Source organism: Urocitellus parryii, chromosome 4 (genome assembly GCF_045843805.1).
Source record: "Urocitellus parryii isolate mUroPar1 chromosome 4, mUroPar1.hap1, whole genome shotgun sequence".
Classification (NCBI taxonomy): Eukaryota; Metazoa; Chordata; class Mammalia; order Rodentia; family Sciuridae; genus Urocitellus; species Urocitellus parryii.
Window position 1 is genome coordinate 23,382,194 of NC_135534.1, and position 22,350 is coordinate 23,404,543.

At 38.7% G+C, this 22,350-nt stretch overlaps 1 protein-coding gene across 1 annotated transcript in view; it reads right to left on the reverse strand.

Moving 5' to 3' along the window:
• Positions 1 to 13,751, reverse strand: part of Hsd17b12 (hydroxysteroid 17-beta dehydrogenase 12) — a 148,547-nt gene extending 134,796 nt beyond the window's left edge. The window contains exon 1 of the mRNA XM_026404751.2: positions 13,459 to 13,751. Coding sequence (XP_026260536.1) covers positions 13,459 to 13,618 — 160 coding nt within the window. The 5' untranslated portion in view covers positions 13,619 to 13,751. The remainder of the gene's footprint in view (positions 1 to 13,458) is intronic.
• Between the last annotated feature and the right edge of the window lie 8,599 nt (positions 13,752 to 22,350).

The window sequence follows — 22,350 nt, forward strand, 5'->3', positions numbered from 1 at the left end:
AGAAAACAGACTTAAAACTTTCTTTTGTCTCAATGTAATAAAAATAAACTAAGAGAGCCATTAAAAAAAAATTCTTTTTAAGTTTTAGTTGTAGGTGGACACAATACCTTTGTTTTATTCATTTATTTTTATGTGGTGCTGAGGCTCAAACCCAGTGCCTCACACGTGTTAGACAAACACTCTACCACCAAGTCAAAACCCCAGCCCAAAAAAATCATAATTCTATATGGTTAAGTTTACAAAGCCCTCAACTATGCTTCTATGGACCCACTTAAACCAAAAGCAAATTAAAACTTCTACCCAGCAGCTCAGGAGGCAGAAGCAGAGGCAGGAGGATAGAAAGTTTAAAATAACTTAGGAAGGCCTAAGCAACGTGGTGAGACTCTGCCTCAAAACAAAAACATGGGGCTGAGTATGTGGCTCATGTTAAGCATCTCTGGGTTCAAAACAAGCAAGGAACAAAATCTTCTATTATTCTGCATTTACCCAAAACCATTCTTACTGAGTCCTTTGTCCTCAACTGATAAAGACCAGGAAATACTGGGCCTGCTACCTACTGCTCTCATTGCATAGGCACATGCTGAAGTTCCAAGTGTTTTTTTTTTTTAATCTTAAAATTAAATTACTATTTAACTATAATAATTATGAGAAAATGTTAATTACAGAAATCATTATAAGTTTTAACACTATCATTAACCAAAAAGTATCTATTATTAATCAAGAATAGATACTTGGCTAAAAAGTCTGCATGGATAACCTCCTGCCTTCTTCTAGGATTAGCTTGACCGTAGTACCCTGTTTCCCAAATTGCATGACATCTTGAGAATAACTATTCTTTTCTTGGAGATTTTGATTCAGCAGGTCTGTAGTGAAATCCTACAATCTATTTTTAACAAGTACACCTGACTGATTCTTTACGACCAGTGTATTTGGTCTATTGCCATGACATAAACAGACCTTTTACATTTAAGCAACATTTGAGGAACACTCCAACTTGTGAGCTCTTGTGCAAGTATTCCAAATTGCAATAAATCACCCTTACTCAGGAACTCTGGCAGTAAATTGCAAAGAACATGGAGCCTGAAGTCAGAAAACCTAAATTCAATTTCTTTTGCCATTTATTAGCTGTGTAACCCCTAAGCCCCTCACTGTATGTCCCCCTATGCTGGTATATTACGTGAAAATAACAAAGCCAACCTCAACCTGCCTCACAGGGTTTCTGTGGACATCCTTCAAAAACACTTGGAAAGGACTTTGTAAATTAAGATGTCATCATTTAAGATGTCAACATTTCTTAAATTCAGCTTCCCTTAATTCACAATGTGTGAATGTTGTCCACCCCGATGGGGGTTTGGTTTTGTTTTTTCTTCACATTATCTACACATTATCACTTCCTTTCACACATCAGGCAATGACAGGATTGCAACAACAGATAAGCTCTCCATTCCAAAGCAAAAGTATAAGATTGAATGTGCAAGATTAGGGGAGGTTGTTGATTGCATTAGCACTGTTTATGTGACAGGACTGGAATTTCAGCTATCATTAAAGCAAGCCTGGTAATATTTCTACTGGAAGCTATCTTGGCTGTGAACAGTTAATGTCAGTCATTAGAGAAAAACCAATCTGGAGAATGAGTCTTATACATAATAAAAATGTTAAGGGAACTTTAAAACTGTTTACTTAAATTTCTAAAAGATACTCTACCCTTTCCTGGCCACCTTGAGAAGCATTCACTAAAACAATATATTTCTTTGGCAAGTCAGTGTCAACATTATCAGTGGTTTGGACTGAGACTGTAGTTAAGAGATATTGCAAACAACTTCACTCGTACCACTTCATAAAATGAACAAATTCGCCCACTCCTAATGTCCAAGAGCATGTGGTATAAAGGCACCCTCAGGACTACAGAGGTACACATCATTTCTTTACAGCTTCAGACTCTTGTCTGAAAGGCCATTTTTTTCCTCATATCAGTTGCAGGAATGTGTGGCCAGCCTTCTCACTGTTACAGGCTGGGCTTCCAAAAGTCGGATCAGAAGTGTTTCAGATTTCGGAGTTTTTCAGATTTTAGGATATTTGCATAAACGTTAGCAGCTGAGCATCCTTCAACCACAAACCTGAAATCTGAAATGCTCCAAAATCTGAGCTTTTCAAGTACCATGTACAATATGTTCAAAGACTTTTGGATTTGGGGGCATCTCAGACTGAGAAAGTTCAACAGGTACCACAAATCACCTCCGCTTTTCCTCTACTTTGTCCCTGACTACTCTCTTCACTACCCTGCTGTCAGAGCCTGCTTCTCATCACTCTCAGCATTCAATCTACCATAGGTATAGCCACTAGTTTCTGCCCTTCACCACTGAACTATCTTGCCTGCCACTGTCTGATGCATGACTGTGAGCAAGTCATCATTTCTTCCTGCTCATGTTTTCCTCGTAGTTCAACTAAAGAGGTTGCTAACAATTCTTCCAGTTCAGTTATTCTATCATTGTTCTTTCCTACCTCTTGACAACCCTTCCATTTTCTCAAGTTTACAAAATGACTAACTGCACTTTTGTAAATCCTGTCAACTGTAGTATTTGCTTCTTTTCATGAAGCAAATAAACTATATATTCAATGTTTTATATTTAATTTTTTGCAATTATTCGCTCTATATACTCACCATTCCATGTCTTTACAATCAAAAGAAATTTTCCAGGGAATTTGGCTACGTCTCTAATAATTTTTAAAAGTCTGAAGGTTCTAGAAGGTTTGGGTTTATTTCATTAGGCCTTCCAAATAAAAAACTACATTTTGACCTACATTTCCTAGAACTGAATTTTTCACTAGTTTATCTCAGCATTCCCAATTAGCAAAGTTTTATAGAAATTTTAATTGGAAAAATTTTTCTTATTAAAAGAAAGTCTATTTGCAACAGTTTTGTAATGAAGATCTAGAGACAAGTAATACATAACCAAAATGTATTAATATTTAAATTTTATTAAGTCAGCAGAATGTTCAGTGCTCTATAACAGTTTCCTAAAATCACAGATAAGGAAAGGTTAGCTTGTTACCTCAATACCACTCAAGAAAAATTTTTGATCTTAGCTGCATTTCACACTTTCAAAGCTATTTTCATAGCCCTGTTTCCATAACTCTGTAACCAGTCTTTGCTTACCCAGTCTTAGTTTCAATCCTGTCTATCTTTTCAGTTGGGAAATTTAAAACAAAGGTGAACTGGACACAGTAGAACACCCTGTAATCCAAGCTACTCAGGAGACTGAGGCAACTTAGTGAGGCCCTTTCTCCAAATAAACAGGGCTAGGGATGTAGGTCAGTGGTACAGTGCCCCAGGGATCAAGCCCCAGTTCCACAATGTGTTTAGAACAAACGCATGCCCTCATGTACCTTACAACTAAGGTAACAAATATGAATAGGAAAAAAAAGTAAACTCACATAAAAGAACAGTCATTATCAGAGCTCCAAAAGTACATAATGACTGCCATCTGGCAGTCCAAGGAAAAAAATTCATAATCTGCACTCTAAAATATGGGTAAAATCTCACAAAATGAAACCATGAGAAAGAATGTGGAACAGGAGAAGGGGCACTTCAGGCAGTATAACCAACATCGAACAGTCAAGGAAACCTACTAAGGTTTTCCTTACAGGAGGTGGTGGGAGGGTCCGGGACGTGAGCTACTCACCCAAAGAAGAATACATATTGGAGAAGTCACCAGAAGAAGACACAAGAGCAGGTTCAAAATGCACTGAGGAGCTTGATGTTTGCTTAGATGCCAAAGTTTTGTGTGTGTATGTAAAGTTTAACAAGTAATCTACTGGAGATATTTTTGCAAGACTAAAGTTAATACAGAGGGTGCATAAGAATTGGGTAAGTAGGAAATGCATTAGGGCAATGTAGATGCAAAAGAGCCTGTGATGGCAGATTCAGTATGACTTGGCAATTTCCCGTCCAACTGTGGGAAAGAAAGCATGATTCTAGGAATTCAAGAAGCAAAGTGGCCACTTGCTGAATTTGGCCCTTTAGCATAATATATTTAGCCCACATAATAAATCTGAGAAATTTGCATGAACCTTAAAAATTTAAGAAACTCTCCACATGAAAATCTAGATCTGGGCTTCTTGTAAGAAAGCTTCAAGGTCTACATCAAGGGTGAAGGGTGATCTGAGTGGTGGTTGCACCAAGCACACCACCCTTGAGCAGCCAAACATCTCTCCATATGCACCTCCTCTGGCCACTCCTCTCATTTCCTTTACCTGCCTGAGGCACCTGAATTTGTTGTCTCTGATAAAGACCTGGGTGATGAGCAAGGTGGTGACATAATTAGCAAAAATAGGAAGTTTAGAACAAGTTGGAGAGATGAATTTTAAACATGCTAAGATTAAATCTGTCATCACTACCCAGAGGGATATATATACAGCAAGTCATTAGAAATTCAAGAAAAAGTCTAAAAAAGAGAAGATGGACATCTCCACAGACATAACAATATCAGCATTTACTATGTCAGGTGTTGTTCTAAGTGTTCACACCCGCTAAATCACTTAACCTCATTTAATCAGAACTGCAAACCAAATAGATCCTGATTTTACAAATGAGGAAACTGAGACACACAAAGTCAAGGTGACACAACTTGTAACTGTCAAAGCCAGGATTCAAAAAGCAGGTAAGCCAGCTCCAGAGCCTATACTAGGACAACTTCTGCCTATAGTCTGTATTCTGTTTTAAGACTAAATAATTTCATTTTTGAAAGACCAACATTCTTAAATTTGTCACTATTCAAACTTAAGGGAAAGTAGAAAGATAATCCATAAAAATACATTAGCTCTTAATCTCAAATATACTGAATAACTTGATATTTGCATTTATTCAATGATTACATGTCAAAACTTACTGTGTGCAGGCACTGTCCTATGTACTTGAGATTAATATGTGAACAAAAAAGACAATCCTTGCCTTCATGGTGCTTACTTCTAAAAATAAGAAACATCATAAAAAAGCAAAATATACAGGACAGGAGATGAGAACGGATTCTAACAAAAAAGAAAAGTAGAGCAGGGTAAAAGAGATCAAGGTAGAGAGGACTGTCTTTTTAAAGGTAAAATGGTAGGTTCCTGAACATGATATTTGAACAAAGGCTTGAATGAGAGTCAGCTAAGTGACTATCTGCAGGGTGAGGGTGGAGGGCCAAGGACACAAGATAGCAATGCCAGGTCTGTTCAAAAAACAATGAAGACAGATGTGATGGCACAGGACTGTTATCTCAGTAGCTTGGGAGACTGAGGCAGGAGGATTGCAAGTTCAAAGCCAGCCTCAGCAATTTAGCGAGGCCCTAGGCACCAGCAAGACCCTGTGTCTAAACAAAATATAAAAAAAAGGCCTGAGGATGTGGCTCAAATGTTAAAAAAAAAAAAAAAAGAAAGAAAAGAAAAGAAACAAATAAGAGGTCAGTGTGGCTAGAAGGGCAGGAGTAAGAGGGAAAGTGGGTGAAGGTGAGGTCAGAAGCAAAAGGAGGCAAATGGTTTTAAAGCCTTGTTTAATATCACAGGATGGATTTCAGGTTTTAATTCAAGTAGGATGAGAAGCTACTGGAGAGATCGGGCAAGCATCACATGATCTGACCAGAGTCTTCTAAAGATCACTCTGGCTACTATATGAGAATCAACCATAGGGGAGCAAAGGTGGAGAGACAGGAGGCTATTACTGTTATTAGGGCAAGAGCTCTTGATGGCTTAGAAATGAGTGGACTCTGGTTATCCTGAAATTGGAGTCAAGGGGCTTTCCTAACACATTACACATGGAGAAGACTCAAAAAGGATTGAAAGGTTTTCTCAAATGTAACTGAACAATTGGACCTATCCAAATTTTTCTAAGTCCACCCTATCTAAGATTTACTAAAGAGGAGTCACGAATAAATGAACTGATAGTAAATCTTTCACCAAGTAACTCTTCTGCAGGCATATTAGTCATCTACTAATTTATCTGTTTCTAACTTCAGCTTTTTCAACAGTCAACTGAGTGAACTATAATTCCTTTTTGTCTAATAAGAGTACTTTATACAAATAAAAGATGTTCTTAAACATGTTATTTGGTATCCATAAAAATGTGCAAAGACTACATGAGAACCTCATTTATATCTTATTTCATAATAATCACAATAATCCTGAAAACTATCATTCCCATTTAAAAGATGAAGGAAGCTAAGCTCAGAGGTTGATCATTTTTGCCCAAAGTCAAAGAGCTTAGTGAGCAGCAAAGCTTGCCTATGCCCACTGACTCCAAAGGGCATCTGTTGTCAGCAATACTGTTTCCCAATGGAATACCCTTGAGAGGCACTAACAGTTCAACTTCTTAAATTGTCTAGTCTTGCCTCCTTTCCTCCTATGACTGAGTTATTTAAATAGAAATAATTTTACTTGATGGTAGTAAAGTAACTTTTTAGAAAGCAGACAGTATCCCTGGAATTGACAGTTGGAGATCGGGTAAATGTCTTGCCTTGCTAGGAAAAAAAAAAAAAAAATCAAAATATCAAACAAAAAATTCCTTCTCATAGGGATTTGTGGCAGGCTTAGTTACCTTGAGAAAGCTGTAACCCGGTTCCAGGGTTCATTCAACAACCTCATCACTCAGTCCCTGGCAAAGAAAACTTCCCATACCTCAGTGATTTGATTCTTCCCCAAGAAAGAAATGGTGAAATTCTACTCACAATGGTGAAATTCTCTTCATAAGTACAAACTCAACAATATTATCCTTCTGCTTCAAATCCCCCCAACTGCTTCCCATCACTCTTAGGACACAGATGAAAGGGCCCTGCTTGGTGAAGCCTTCCTTCCCCTCAAGCCCATGCAACATCATGCAACATCATGCCCACTGTTTCCAAGCTCTTTCCTGCCTCAGCTGAGTGTGATGGGCACAACCTGTAATCCCGGCAGTCTGGGAGGCTAAGGCAGGAGGATCACAAGTTCAAAGCCAGCCCCAGCAACATCGAAGCGCTAAGCAACTCAGTGAGACCCTGTCTCTAGATAAAATACAAAATAGGGCTGGGGGTGTGGCTCAGTGGTTAAGTGCCCTTGAGTTCAATTCCCCAATACCACCCCCAAAAAAGAATGCTATTGCTTCTGTCCCTTCTGCACTCTACATGGAGCTATCTCACACTTACCCTTCAGATCTCAGCTCAGTAAAGCTTCCCAAGGGCAGCTCTATTACCTCCCCCACAAACTCTCACAGAACCAAGCAAATGTTCTTTCCACAATGTGTACATTTGATTACTGTTTGTCATCTCTTTGGACCTTAGCACTCCAGAGAGATGGGCAAATGAAAAGTGTAATATCACACACTCCCCCAAGGTTTTGCTTGCCCTGCCTCCTCAGCCTTAATCTCAATCTATCCCAGAAACATGCATATGAACTGCTGTATTTTGATTTTTTGCTAAGGATCACAAGGATAGAAATGAAATAAAAGATCCACTATTTTTTTTCAACATCTTTTAACTTACCTTTTTCTATAAATAGCATCTAATGGTATTACAGTTTATCTATTCAAATCCATTTACCATGTATTCTGGACTTATAAATTTCATTATCTAAAATCAGGACCTTTTTTTCTGAAACTGAAATAAATACATTATACTCAAATCAACCAATTAAAACAAAAATCAGTTTTGAAGCCCAACACTCTCAGATGCAGTGGCAACAGTAATCTCTGTTTTCTGAAGATCAGCCACCTTCCTTTTTCTTAATAAGCCTTATTCTGGCAATTAGCTCATAAGGCTAGTAAGGCAAATAATATTATATTACACACCTTGTGCCGGGCACAGTTAACATGATTTACACAAAATAAGTGTTTTCATTTACCTTTACAACAATCCTATGAAACCTGCTAATAATACAAGAGCTAGCATCCAAGTATAGGTTTGGGTCCCCAAGGTCCAATGTTTGATTTCTAAATAGGAAAGTTAGTGTTGCACATAAAGGAAGGAAAACAGAAAAGGCAGGACAGGGACAAGGGGGCCCGTGAGGGTAAGGGGAGAAAGATTCTAAATCACAGTACAGGGACTAAATCTCTAACTCTGCGACACGTCCCTCTTGATTTTTCCTCCAAAGAGCATCCAGGTCTGCTAGCCAGCTGATAGACTTCCTCTTTCATAGCCTCTGGCGCCAGATCTTTAAGGTTGCCCTGCTAACTCCAATCTGGAGAACTTGACCCATTTAGGCACATGGACTCCCTTTTGAGAGCTAAAATGCAGAATGAATAAGTACTCAAGAACTTTTATGACTTCACCTGCTCTGATTTTTTGAAAAACATGGTCCTTATAATGGGTACTATGACCAATATCAGCTCATTATTAAAAACAGATACCTACTCCCTGATACTAGGACTTTCTGAATGTCAATAGGGAGCATGCTATATTCACCAAGCTGGACCTCTAGGGAATCACTAATTTATTGGAGAATGCTGGCATCATAAACAGAAAATATTTGAAGTCCAGACATATGATGACAGTCCAACCATTTGCTTTACTAAGCCTCTCAGTGACCTTCCAATGTTCAACAAGATTCATGATTACAAATCTGAAGAAAATCACCAGCTACGTGATTCTAAAATGAACCAACTATTCTGCAATACTTCCAAAGATGATAAGCATGTGCAAATTTTAGAGTGTGCCTTGAATCAAAAAGTTTTTAATAAAGTTCCTAGGGTATAAAGAAATCCGCTCCCAATTCATCCAGTCTATAAGCCAATCATCACCACAAGCATGGGGATCTTACAGAATGGATAACTTTGCTTCAACTCCTATCTGCAATTCTCCCTCTGTGAAACTATAGACGAGGGAAATTATTTAACTAAGCATTCATTTCCTCCTTATTCACAGGGGAAATGGAGTACAGCTCAAAGAGAGATTTGAGACAATATCTGTCAAGTGCCTGGCATACTTCAAGTATTCAACAAATGGTGGTTATTAATATTCCTCTGGGTTTGCCAATTTTAAAAATTAACATTTCATATGTAGTTCTTCAAATCATGTGATATCTCAAATCCTAAAGAAAGGCCCTATTGATAAGTTCTGATTTCTTCAGCAGTCTTGAGCCATTTCAGGTAAATCCTATATATGTATCTAATGTGCAAACACAATGTGATCAGACTGGTAATCTTGGAAATCCTTTGATTGCTGGAGCTTGGCTAAGCAATTTTGATGAATGGCTTTTCCAGAGAACTCCAGCACAACATGTCCTTTATAAGTGCTCAGGAACCACTGAATTAGAAAAACCTTGGACTATTATAGATCTAGATGAGTTCCATCAGCACCCAAAGCTGCAACACCTTGAGGATTTGCTAATGCAGATATGCAGAGAGCAAAATGCAGAGGTGAAGGCCCCACATGAAATCTAACCTCATTCCACAGAACAGAATATTCCTCAGCAATAAAAATGATTCCATGCTATAAGATGGATGCACCTTTAAAATATCATGCTGGGGCTGGAGATGTGGCTCAAGTGGTAGCGCTCGCCTGGCATGCGTGAGGCACTGGGTTCGATTCTCAGCACCACATAAAAATAAAATAAAGAGATTATGTGTCCACCTAAAAAAAACTAATAAATATTAAAAATAAAATATTATGCTAAATGAAAAAAGCCAGTCACACACAAAAAAATGCATATTGAATGATTCCATTTATATGAAATGTGCACAAAAGGCAAATCCACGTAGCAAAGCAGCTGCCTAGGGATGGAGTGGATAGGGGTTAGGCAGTGAGAGCAAATGGAGTATAAGACAGAGGATGAAATGTTCTGAAAGTGGATCTGAGGATGGCTGCACAATCCTGTGAACATAATAAAAATCTTAAATTGTACACTTTAAATGGATAAATTGTATGGTATATGACTAGCATCTCAATAAGGTATTTTTTAAAAAATCTAACTAATAAAATAATTAGTGGATAATTTATTCTTTGCTATCTGGAGCAATACCTTCTCCATTCAAAACTAAAACAGGCATTCAGAGTGCCGTCTAATGTTTAAAGTTATCAAATATCTTGAGTTTGGAAGTATGCTTACCTTGCCCTTGTATCTCTATTTCAATAGCAATTGTTTTAATGAACTCCAGTGATAGAAACTGCACAAGTAAATGCAAAGTTTATCCATGTTCAAACCAAATTCTACAAATTACATTCTTTTTTTTTTTTAAAGAATTTTTAATATTTATTTTTTAGTTCTCGGCGGACACAACATCTTTGTTGGTATGTGGTGCTGAGGATCGAACCCGGGTCGCACGCATACCAGGCGAGCGCGCTACCGCTTGAGCCACATCCCCAGCCCACAAATTACATTCTTTACTGATCAGCAGTAATGACAGTTCTCTCCTTACCGACTACCTTCATTGGCAATCTTTTGGTTACTTATTACACAATCTTTTGATTACTTATTCAAACCACTGAAGCTCCACTTTCATGGGATCTCTTTGTTCTTTCAAGAAATACAGTACCTGTATGCCAGGCAAAAGAGTCCTACCCTCTAGATTGGCTAAACCTACCTACTAGGAGCCCAGCAGAACCAATGTGATTCACTTGAGTGGGAACATGACTGGAGAGAGAACTAGAAGTTGATTGAACTCCTGATGAGGAATTAAAGGAGGGGAATGGGGGGGGGGTGAAGAGTAAGGAGTATATGGTCTTAAAAACTTAACTAAAGAATCTGTGGCCTTGGGTTGGAGTTGTAGCTCAGTGGTAGAGTGCTTGCCTAGCATATATGAAGCACTGGGTTCAATCCTCAGCACCACATAAAAATAAATAAATGAAATAAAGGTATTGTGAATCTGTGGCCTAGAATATTTTTATTGATGGCAAAACATACTTGTATTTCTGGGTTTTTCCAAGTTTATTTATTTTTTTAAGAGAGAATTTTAATATTTATTTTTTAGTTTTCGGCGCACACAACATCTTTGTTTGTATGTGGTGCTGAGGACTGAACCCGAGCGCTTGAGCCACATCCCCAGCCCCCAAGTTTAAGTTTAGAAGAACTCATATCTGAATGTGCAAGCTACTGTGGGAAACAAAAAAAAACTGAGAATCCACAGTCCCTGAACTTCAGATCCCAAATCTGAGGAAAATTAAATTTACTCACATGAAGAGATTTAAGAATAACAAGAATAAAAATATACTATCAATTCAACACACATTACTGAGGAAAATATTAAATGAGTAGTACAATTAAGCAATGCCTCCCAAATACTATCTCCCACCAGGCTGGCACAGGAATAAACAGACTGCTTTATAAAGTAGACATCTTATTAGTATTATTTACACATAAAGATTAGTTGTAAAAATCATAACTTTGGTTAAACAAATTACCTAATTTTTAGGTAATTAAACCCTAATTACTCAAGTGTCCACCACCACCTCCAATTGATGTAAAGAACCTGTTTAAAATGTGTTGATCTTAATTTCCTTTATTTTTAAAAGGTTCCCTGTTTGGAGAGACTAAGGAAGTAAAGGGTTTTGTTTTGTTTTATTTTATTTTTTGTAGATCCAGGCCACATGTAAATAATGTTATAAATACCAATTTGATCACTGCTTCTGTTTAAAAGCTTAAAAAATTAAGATTCTCCAATAATCCAGGGTATACCATGATCTTCTCTGCTGCCCCAATGTTTTAATTCTAAATACTATATAAACTCTTCTCTTATGTATCAATTTCCTTCCCCTCGGGCCAAATGTTTTCAATGAAATGACAATGTTACATTATTTGACTTTTACTAAGGCATTACATATAGATGACTTGGACTTAACTATTTGAGTTATTAGTATGGTCAATTTTAAATAGTTTAAAAGTTATTAAAGTTGTTATTACTTTTAAATAGTAATATTTAAATTACTATTTTAAATTATTATTTTAAATAGTTTAAAATTTAATTACACTATTCTTTGATTGCAAATTACAAATTTTTATCATTTTTTAATATTTATTTTTAGTTTTCGGTGGACACAACATCTTTATTTTATTTGTATGTGGTGCTGAGGATCGAACCCAGCGCCCCGCGCATGGCAGGCGAGTGCGCTACCGCTTGAGCCACATCCCCAGCCCACAAATTTTTATCTTGATAATTGATTCTCCATAGCTTTAGTATCTTGTGTAACTGTTGACAAAGTCCACAAACAAGTTTTTCCAAACCAACAACTAAGAAATTGGGTAAGTTAATTAATTGGGTAAGTTAATTTCATATAATAATTTGATTATTATATGAAAGAGTTGACAAAGTCTTTCTTTGATACTATCAAAGAATAACAAGTACTGTGAAGTGTTATGTCAATAGCTGCTTACATCAGGGAAAGATTTTATACACCCATTCCTACTTGTGTATGTTTTCTCCTAATGTGTAGGCTGTTATCCCAAAAAGTTAACATTATTATGTCTTTCCCAATAAACTTGTTTTAAGTGTTTTTGAATGAACAAATAACATGGAATAACATTCGTGTATCTTACTTAAGCTCAGTCTGCAAGCAACCCTAACCACACCAAAGTTCAATAAAATCAGAAGTGAACATCAAAATGAATAATCACATCAAAGAACCACCACGAATGTCATAAGCAAAAGCTTGGTGTTTTTTTTTGTTGTTGTTGTTTTGTTTTGTTTTTAAAAAGCCATAACAGAGGGAAAATAAAGAAAAAAGGGAGGCAGGAAAAGAGGGAAAAAAGGGAGAACAAAAACAAGTAATTTTTCCAAATGCTCCAATCTGACCTTTGTCCTCCATTTTTAAAGTCCTCCAGTTGGCTGGAACTAGGTTTAGCTCACTTCGTGGGGATACTTTTCCCCACAAACGACCTTCTGCAATGTTGCTGATTGCAACGTGAAGAGCGATTGTTCTGAGAAAGCAATAAGCTTTTGCTACTCATTTGAACGCCAGAAAAGTTTAGGGAGAACTTTTTTAAAGGGGGGCTTGTAAATTACATGAAATTTCCAGTTAGGAGGCAAGGTTCCACAAATCCGAAAGAGGGTGAAATTTAACGCTTCCACACCCCTTGCCCCAGCCTCACTCCTAACAAGTCAATTGAAGGCTTTTCCTCCTAAGCACAGCGTCTGTTTTTAAAAACTTTTCTTTTAAAAGCACTCGGAAGGAGAGGCTCAAGGTGAGTAGGAAGCCGCCTGACTGCAGCCACGAACCCGGAATGGCTTCAAAGACAGAAGCCCCTCAGAGTTAAGGCAGATTTCTCGCACCTTCCAAGTGAGATTCCCACTTCAGATTCCCAGAGTTCAGCCAGCAACGTATTTAGTAGTTTAAAAGTCCACAAGTCTGAGCAAACCGTAAGATGGCTAAGGGAGATAGGGCGGGTGAGCGGCACACAGGAGCGGGAGGAAGGCGAGGGAAGACGGGGAGGGGAAGGCCAAGCACTAGTCCTGGTCAGTGCGGGCCCCGCCGAGCCGCGAGCCGGGGCAGGAGGGAGGGCGCGGCGCTGCATCCGACTCACCTGCCCATTCACCGAGCGCCGGGCCGACCCCCGCCTCGTTACCCACACCCCAGACTCGAAGAGCCGAGTAGAGCGAGTACGAGATGCGGAGGGACAGGTAGGCCACGGTGCCAAAGCCTACCCAGTACAGGAAGCTGGCAGCAGGGAGAGCGCTCTCCATGGCTTCCGAGCAGGCCTTTCTACCTCCGTGAATGGAAGAAAAAAAAAATCGAATGAATGAAGTCAGAAGGAGGTGCCAGCTGTGACTGCGAGGACGACACTCACGCGCCTTTCGTAGAACCCTTTGAGCCTAAACCCCGCCTACGGCGCCATATACGTGCTGCCATTGGTGATTTATCTTTCCCTCTGCTAGTAGTGGGTCATCTATTGGCTAATGATAGGTTTGTTGCCCCGCCCACACCCCCACCTGCACGTACCGTGTGGCGTTTCCGTTCTAAGAATGTGGATCGTTCACCTGCCAATCAAGTATCAGTCCCGCCCAATCGCCTCACCAAGACCTACAGGATTCCCCTCCCCGGCCGCAAGTCTCACCCCACCAAAGCGCCCTGGTTTCTCATTGGCTGCGGTGGTCCTGGTTTTCTATTGGCCAATCAGATCTAGCCTGATTTAGCCCTGGCTTGAAGATAGACTTTGGATCAGAGAAGCGGCCAGCGAATGGGAAGTGTGTATGGAGCCATGGGTGTGCGTGGAGCCCTGGTTTTATTTTCACCTCTGTATTAGCAGTTCTGTACCGTTGTTAGTGTGGGCTCGTGGTTCCCGTAGTCTTTCCGGATAAAGGCTTGCAGTACCCTGTTTCTGTGCCTTTCCCCACCGCACACATTCGCTGTGGTTACACTTACGTCTTCAGGTTCTTCTAAAGGCTTGGCCTCCCACCCGCTTTATGCATGAAATAACTGGTCGTTCCCAACTACTTGGAGTTCAAGGCAAACAGCTTGCTGCAGTCAGATAACTCTAGTTCAGAACGGTAGAAGAGCTGTAAGATAAACGAAAAAACGGACCATAGGAGTACAGCTTGCAGAACAATTAGTTTTGGAAAGATAACCTACCTTCTAACTGTGGGTTAAAGAAAGATTTCTGTGATCCCCCGCCTCCCGTTTTTGTGGGGTGAACGAGTGGAGTTTCTTTCTTTCTTTTTTTAGAACCGGGTATTGAGCCACATCCCCAACCCTTTTTAATTTTTGAGGCAGAGTCTCTCTAAGTTGGTTAGGGCCTTGCAAAATTGTGGAAGCTGGCTTTGAACTTGTGATCCTCCTGCCTCAGCTTCCCAAGTCACTGGGATTACAGGTGTGCCTGCACCTCGCCTGACTAGAGAGTGGAGTTTCAGGGAATGATTTAGGACAGATGAGTCTGGACACCTGAGAAATTAACAGGAAGCCGGTTTATTGGCTGCAGGGGTAGCTCATGCCAGAGTGGCTCATGCCTCTCCTCTAACTAACAGTGTAAGTTAACAGGGTCACAAAAGTATGCAGTCCAAGACATTGAAGTACCTCAGACAAGTTCCGGAAAGACTGCAAAGTAAGTTTCAGAAATAGTGTAAGACAGTTGTGTAAGTGTTTTACCCATAATTCTCCTTTCCTCTCTTCAAGACTTTCTCTTTTCTGGCATGGATTTGGACTCACATTAGTGAGTCAAGTTTTTGTTGTTGTTGTTGTTGTTGTTTTTTCCTTCTGATTCAAGGTTTTGTTTTGGTTTGGGGTTTTGGGTTTTTGTTTGTTTGTTTGTTTTGTTTTGTTTGTTTGTTTTGTTCAAGCAGGAACTCCAGAGTAGTAATTCTAAGGGTAACAGTTCAATTCATCTTGAGGCTAACTTGATAGTTTTATAATATTAACTTTGAGCCATATTCCTGTGCACTCCCCCGACTCTTTCTCCACACTTATCAGATAAATTAGGTACAGTGATAAAGCTGGAAGTGTTCTTCATAACCGTTAGTTGTCTAGTAGAATTCGGTTATGTGAATGAAGTTGGCATCATTCTGTTTAGAGTTTGATACCTTTGGATGCGGCTGCCTCTTCATTTTAAAGTCCCACCACCCTCTCCTTCAGCTTCTACCACTTCCCGATATCTTTGCTTACAGTAGAGCTCCAGATTTATACATTCCAGCTCATCATTGCTCACCAACTCAGTACCCTCAAGCTATTCAGTCCCATTTTCCTCAGGATAAGGTAGAAGAAAGGATCACGAAGCATTATAAAATAGCAATACGTAGTTTTGACTCATATGTATGCATGTATATGGCCCACACAAGAATCTGTGTTTAGAGGCAGTATGCTATGAATCTATAGGACCTAGAAGAGTGCCTGGAACCTTAGAAGAACCCAACAAATGTCTGACAAAGAAGAAGAAGTAAAGATTAATTCAGCACGTATTAATTGTACTTTAATTATGTGCCTGTCACTGAGCTAAGTACTGGGTATACAACAGGCAGCCAATGGTCAATTCCCGGTTCTTCTCCTATTCTAGTATTTAGCAGTGGGAAATCCATTTTTCTCACTAGCTGCTTCTTTCCCAGAGTCCTTTGCTGGCATTTCCTCTTACTGGCCTCTAAATGATTCAGTGCCCTTATGCTCAGACCCCAGCTCTCTTCTCTGGACAATCCTCCTACATGATTTTATCCAGTACTTTGGTTCCCAGTATCAGTTGTAAGATGACTGATGACTTCCAAATGTCTCTTTCCAGGCTTATCTTTAGAGGTCCAGATGCCTACTTGGCATCTCCATTCAGATGTAAAATAAACATCTCAGTGATCCAGTGACCAGGGAGGGGGTAGACCTTAGTAATAGAGCACTTACTAGTATGTGTGAGGATCGGGGTTTGATCCCTAGCACTGCCAAAAAAAATAATAATAATTAATTTTAAAATAGTAAAACAAGCATCACATACTTAACATATTCAAAATATGTTTTTCACTCAAACGCACGCCTACACTCGCCTGTTCTGTTCTTTCCCACCTTAGTGGTCACTTCTTAGGTCTGCCTTTGACAGCTAATCCAAATCACATGCATTCCTATCCTGGAATATGGCAGTAGCCTCCTAATTGGTATCTCTGAAGCTGTCTTGGCATACAAACATTATTGATGTAGGATTTTTTTTTTTAATAAATAAATAAGAACATCCAGACACAGTGGGGTGTGCCTGTAACCCCAGCAAACTCAAGAGATTAAGGCAGGAGGATCATGAGTTCCAACTCAGCCTAGGCAATTTAGCAAGATCCTGCCTCAAAATAAAATAGAAAGTTCTTTAAAATGTTCACAATTTTCTGATCACCTCAACCTCCTTTTCAGAATATCGTTTTATCTACTAAAAGAAAAAATAATGACTTCCACAAAGTGGAAGTAGTACGTGGCAGAAAAGCCATTTGGAGATCAGGAGTTTATAAGTTTTGGGAACTGAACAACAATCCTTTGTCTCTGAATCAATTTTATGAGTTACTGTAAATTTTAATGTATACAGGATCCTATAATGATGGCTCATTACTTTTCAGCAGTATTATGTCCTAAAATTTAACATGCAGACAAGAATTAACCAAACATGTGAAACCATTAATAGCTCTCCACCAAGGAAGCAATATTTTAAAATATTCAACTTCCGCATCTGTGAAATACTGAAAATACTACTTAGGCATTATAACAGTGATTGACAGACATTGTATTCAACGAGGTGAGTACTAGTCTTATTCCCAATTCACAGATGAAACAGAGGCTCAAAGCACTTAAATAACTTTGCTATGGAATTGTAAGAGATTAAGTGGCAGAATTGGGGTTTGAACCAGAGAGATATGGCTCTGAAATCATGTCTTCAGAATTAGGTAAGAGAAGGCAACATTAAAAAAAAAATGACTAAGGGAAAATAGAAGTCTCTAGAAATATTCAGTTATTATACAAATAACATACTCAGACACAACCACAGTAGATTTCAGTATTATTTATTTATTTAAAAGACTTCGAGTTCAGAATAGTCTTTAACATGGAAAAATGTGAAACAACACTATTGTATCACATTAGTATACAAATATTCCCATTTAATTTGAAATTCATTTTCAGTATTTTTGTAAGTTGAGTTTCAAATCAGATTTTCATGATGAAATCGGGAGTAGTTCGATATAATGAAAGAAAATTCTGTAATTAGGGAATTTCCTAGAAGCTAAATTCAGTGGTCCAATCCTGGATTGAAAAACAAAATTAAAGGGCTGGGGCTATAGCTCAGTGGCAGAGCACTTGCCTGGCATGCGTGAGGCTATGGATTCAATCCTCAGCACCACATAAAAATAAATAAATAAAATAAAAGCATTGTGTCCATCTACAACTATTAAAAAAAATTTAAAAAAAAAGAAAAACAAAATTTAAAAGTTTGTGATGAACGAACCAATTTAAAAGAAACAGAAACTTCAGCATTCGAAATTAGGAGTTTTCAAAAACATTAATATTTGGCTCCTTTAAGGAATATTACCATAAGAAAGAAACATTAGGATGTATTATGGCTTCAATGTCACATTAGCATTTTCAAAGTGATCTCACATACATTATTCAAGTGTCACAAGAACAATCCTATTTTTCCAAGTAGGAAACCAGCTGTTTTAGTTGAACTTTATAAGGACATCTGTAGTGCAGCAGGCCTGGTTCTAACACTGTGCCACCTCACACAAAAATGCCAGCATGTTTCTTTCTTTTTTTATATAATATTTATTTTTTAGGTGTAGATGGACACAACACAATGCCTTTATTTTTATGTGGTGCTGAGGATCGAACCTGGGTCCCACCCATGCTAGGCGGGCACTCTACCACTGAGCCACAATCCCAGCCCAGCAGCTTTCTATTCTACCACCTTTTTAATAATAAAATTTAGGGTCAGGGCTGGGGTTGGAGCTCATTGGAGGAGCACCTGCCTAGCACATGTGAGGCACTAGGTTCAATCCTCAGCACCACATAAAAATATAAATAAATAAAATAAAGTTATTGTGTCCATCTACAACTAAAAATAAATAAATAACAAATAAAAAACTTAGGGAGCTGAGGCTGTGGCTCAGCAGTAGTGCACTTGCCTGGCATGTGTGAGGCACTAGGTTAGATTCCCAACACCACATATGAATAAACAAAATAAAGGTCTATCAACAACTACATAAAATAAATAAATAAAAATTTAAAAATTAGGCTCACATTTCTTGGAGTCTTCTGTAAATATATTTCTCAAAATAAACAGAAATCAGTAATTTTGGGAAAAAAGGATTTGAAAACACAGTTTTAATATTTTCCTTAGTTGTTAGTTTCAAAGACTCAGAAAATCATATAAAATAGAAAAGTATGCTACCTCATTTCCCATTCCACTCATCATATCTGGCAATTTGGATTGTATTTGTCCATTTCCTTTTCCATGTAGATATAAATCTATATACAACAGGTGTACACACATACCTTTTTCTTTTTTTGGTATGGGGGTTGAACCCAGGCGCACTTAACCATTGAGCCACATCCCCAGTCCTTTTTGGTACTTTATTTAGAGACAGGCTCTCACTGAGTTGCTTAGGGCCTTGTTAAATTGCTGAGGGTGGCTTTGAAATAAAAATCCTCCTGGCTCAGCCTCCAGAGCCACTGGGATTACAGGCATGCATCACCATGCCTAGTCACACATACCTTTTTAAAAGTAAAAACTGTGATAATAATCCACAGCTTTTTTATCCACTCAATAATATATCATTAAAGGGGCTGGAGCTATATGTAGCTCAGTGGAAGAGTGCTTGCCTAGCATATGTGAGGCACTGGGTTTGATCCTTAGTACCATATAAAAATAAACAAATACAATACAGGCCTGCTGTCCACCTACATCTACAAAAAAATTTTCTTAAACATACATATCATTAAAAATGCCATAGTGAAATCTTGCCACATCAGTTGACACATCGTGACATATCATATCTTGAAATAGCAATCTTGACATATTAACTGGTTTTCTTTGTAGCATCAGCAGATCTAATGATGGTTCCAGCAATTTATCCAGGACATTGTCACCTTAAAAAAAAAAAACAACACACACACACACAAAGATTAGTCCCATAGTAAACAAACCAGTTTAAAAGTAGGTGGAAGGGGATGCAAACCATGATATTTTAGCAACATCATGCTGCCAGATAAAAAACGGTAGTTATGTAAACAAAGGTAAAGTAAGTAATATAGGAGAATTTAAGAAGTTTTACTTCATCTGAGAGCTTATTTTAGCAATGGATTAGGAATTTGCTATCCTTACTCATATTTTTGTCCTAAAAATTCTACCTACTTTATTTATTCATTTATTTAGGTAGTGCTGGGGTTCAAGTCCAGGGCCTCACACATGCTGGGCAGGCTCTCTACCACTGAACTACACTCCCAGTCCTGGCTACTTTAGTTTCTATTACTTGTGCCTAGTTCCTTCCTGACTTGCCTTTATTATCTTTGTAAATATACTTGATGCATATCAAAGATTGCATGAAATACATTTTAGTTATAAAGCAAATGTATTGAAAAGCTGTAAACTCACCACCCAACATAAGAACCTACACCATATGTACTTTCATCACAAATAATAGGTTGTTTAGTTTGTTGTTGTTGTTTGGTACCAAGGATTAAACCCAAGGGCACTTAACCACTGAGCCATATCCCCAGTCCTTTTTATTTGAGACAGGTTCTTGCTAAATTGATAAGGCTGGCTTTGAACTTGCAGTCAATCCTCCTGCCTCAGCCTCCTGATCCCTGGTATTATAGCTGTGTACCACACATGATGTAATCCTAGCTATTTAGGAAACTGAGGCAAGAGGATCACAAATTCAAGGGCAGCCTCCACAACTTAGCGAGACCCTGAAGTTTTTAAAAGGGCTGGGGATGTACTTCAGTGTGCAAGGGTCTAGGTTCAATCCCCAGTACAAAAAAAAAAAAAATGTACAATATAGTGGATATTGGGAAATGCAACTCAGACCTTCCTTCCAGGACCAAGACATTAATTCCTTTATTTTCCAAGAGTGCTGGTTGATAAGGGCTCACAACTGTGTCCCTCTGTGGGCACTGCAGTTGGCTAAGGGGAGTTGTTTTGTGTTCCCCTCAGGGGGTGCCTGCACCCAATCACTAGTTGATGCAAGAATACGAGAGCCTGGACCACTTACTTCAGTCACAGATCTCTCTGAAAGACCTTCCCAGCTTCAGAGCTCCCTGTGGGATTGCCAGAAGCCTCCATCAGAAATACTAAGCTGTTCAACTTCTTCATCTTAATTCTGCTTCCCTCTCCCTCTTCTGACAGATGTTTCCCAGAGTACTCTATAACCAGTCCCCTACAAGTGAATCTCAATCGCAGAGTCTCTTTCCTGAAAAGTATGACCTTTATGGGTGGCAGTGTGTTTCCCCCAAAAGATATGTTGAGGTCCTAATCCCCTACCTGTGAAATACAGCCTTATTTGAAAATAGATCTTTGCAAATGTAATCTAATTAAGATGAGGTCATACTGGATATAGGTGAGCCCTAAATCCAGTAGCTATGTCCTTGTAAAGAGAGAGTAATTTGGAGTGACAGAGTAGAGGGGAAAGGACCAGCCTCTAACAATGGAGGCAGAGATTATAGTGATATAGCTACAAGCCAAGAAATGCTAAGGATTGCTGAAGCTAGGAAGAAGCACAGAAGGATACTTTAGAGTCTTCAGAGAGAACAAGGACCTGCCAATACCTTGATTTTGAATTCCCAGCCTCCAGAACTATGAGAGAATATATATTTTATTTCTTTTTTTTTTTTTTTAAATATTTATTTATTTATTTATTTTTCGGTGGACACAACATCCTCTTTGGTATGTGGTGCTGAGGATCGAACCCGGGCCGCACGCATGCCAGGCGAGCGCGCTACCGCTTGAGCCAAATCCCCAGCCCAATATATTTTATTTCTTAAATCCACATAGTATACAGCAATATGTTATAGGAACCCTAAGAACTCATCCATGGACATAACGCATACTTAGGTAGTTATTATGGTTTAGATGTGATGTAATCCAAATGAACCTAACTTAATCATATGGATCCTTTAATTGGAGAACTTTTCCTGGTCAGCTCATGTGTGAGACAATGCAAGAAGGTTCAGAGGAGAAATGATTGGGTTATAAGAGTCTTAACCCAATCAGTGAATTAATCCCCTGATAGGGATTAACTGAACCATAACTGAAGTGGTAGGGTGTGACTGGAGGATGTGGGAATTGGGGAGTGGCTTTGGGGTATAATTTGTATCTGGCCAGTAGAGGCTGACCTCTCTGCTTCCTGATCATGTGAGCGGTTTCTCTCTGCCACACTCTTCTGCCATGATGTCCTGCCTCACCTTGAGCCCTGAGGAATGGAGCTAGCTGTCTATGGACTAAGACCCCTGAAACCATGAGCCTTTAAATAAACTTTTCTTCCCCTAAAATTGTTCTGGTCAGATCTTTTAGTCATAGCCACGAAAAGGCTGCCTAAAACACTAGTCTTCTGATACTTCTTTTTTTCACTCAACATCATGTATCTAAGAATTATTCATATTGACAATTATTCATAGTTGTCAACTAGGGCTATTGCTATGGTTTGGATAATAGTCTGTCCCCCGTAGGTTTATATGCTTGGTTCTTGGTGTAATGAATGGCAGTGAGAAGTGGTGGAACCTTTAATGGTAGAGCCTAGTTGTCAAAGAAGAGACCTGCCTCCTCAAAGGGCTGGGATTGTGGCTCAGAGGCAGAGCACTTGCCTCTCATGTATGACGCACTGGGTTTGATCCTTAGCACCACATAAAAATAAATAAATAAATGTATTTACTTATTTATTGAGTCCATCTACAAGTAAAAACATACTGTAAAAAAAAAAGGTATTGTGTCCACCTACAACTAAAAAATAAATATTAAAAAAGTTCATTACATATCAATCTT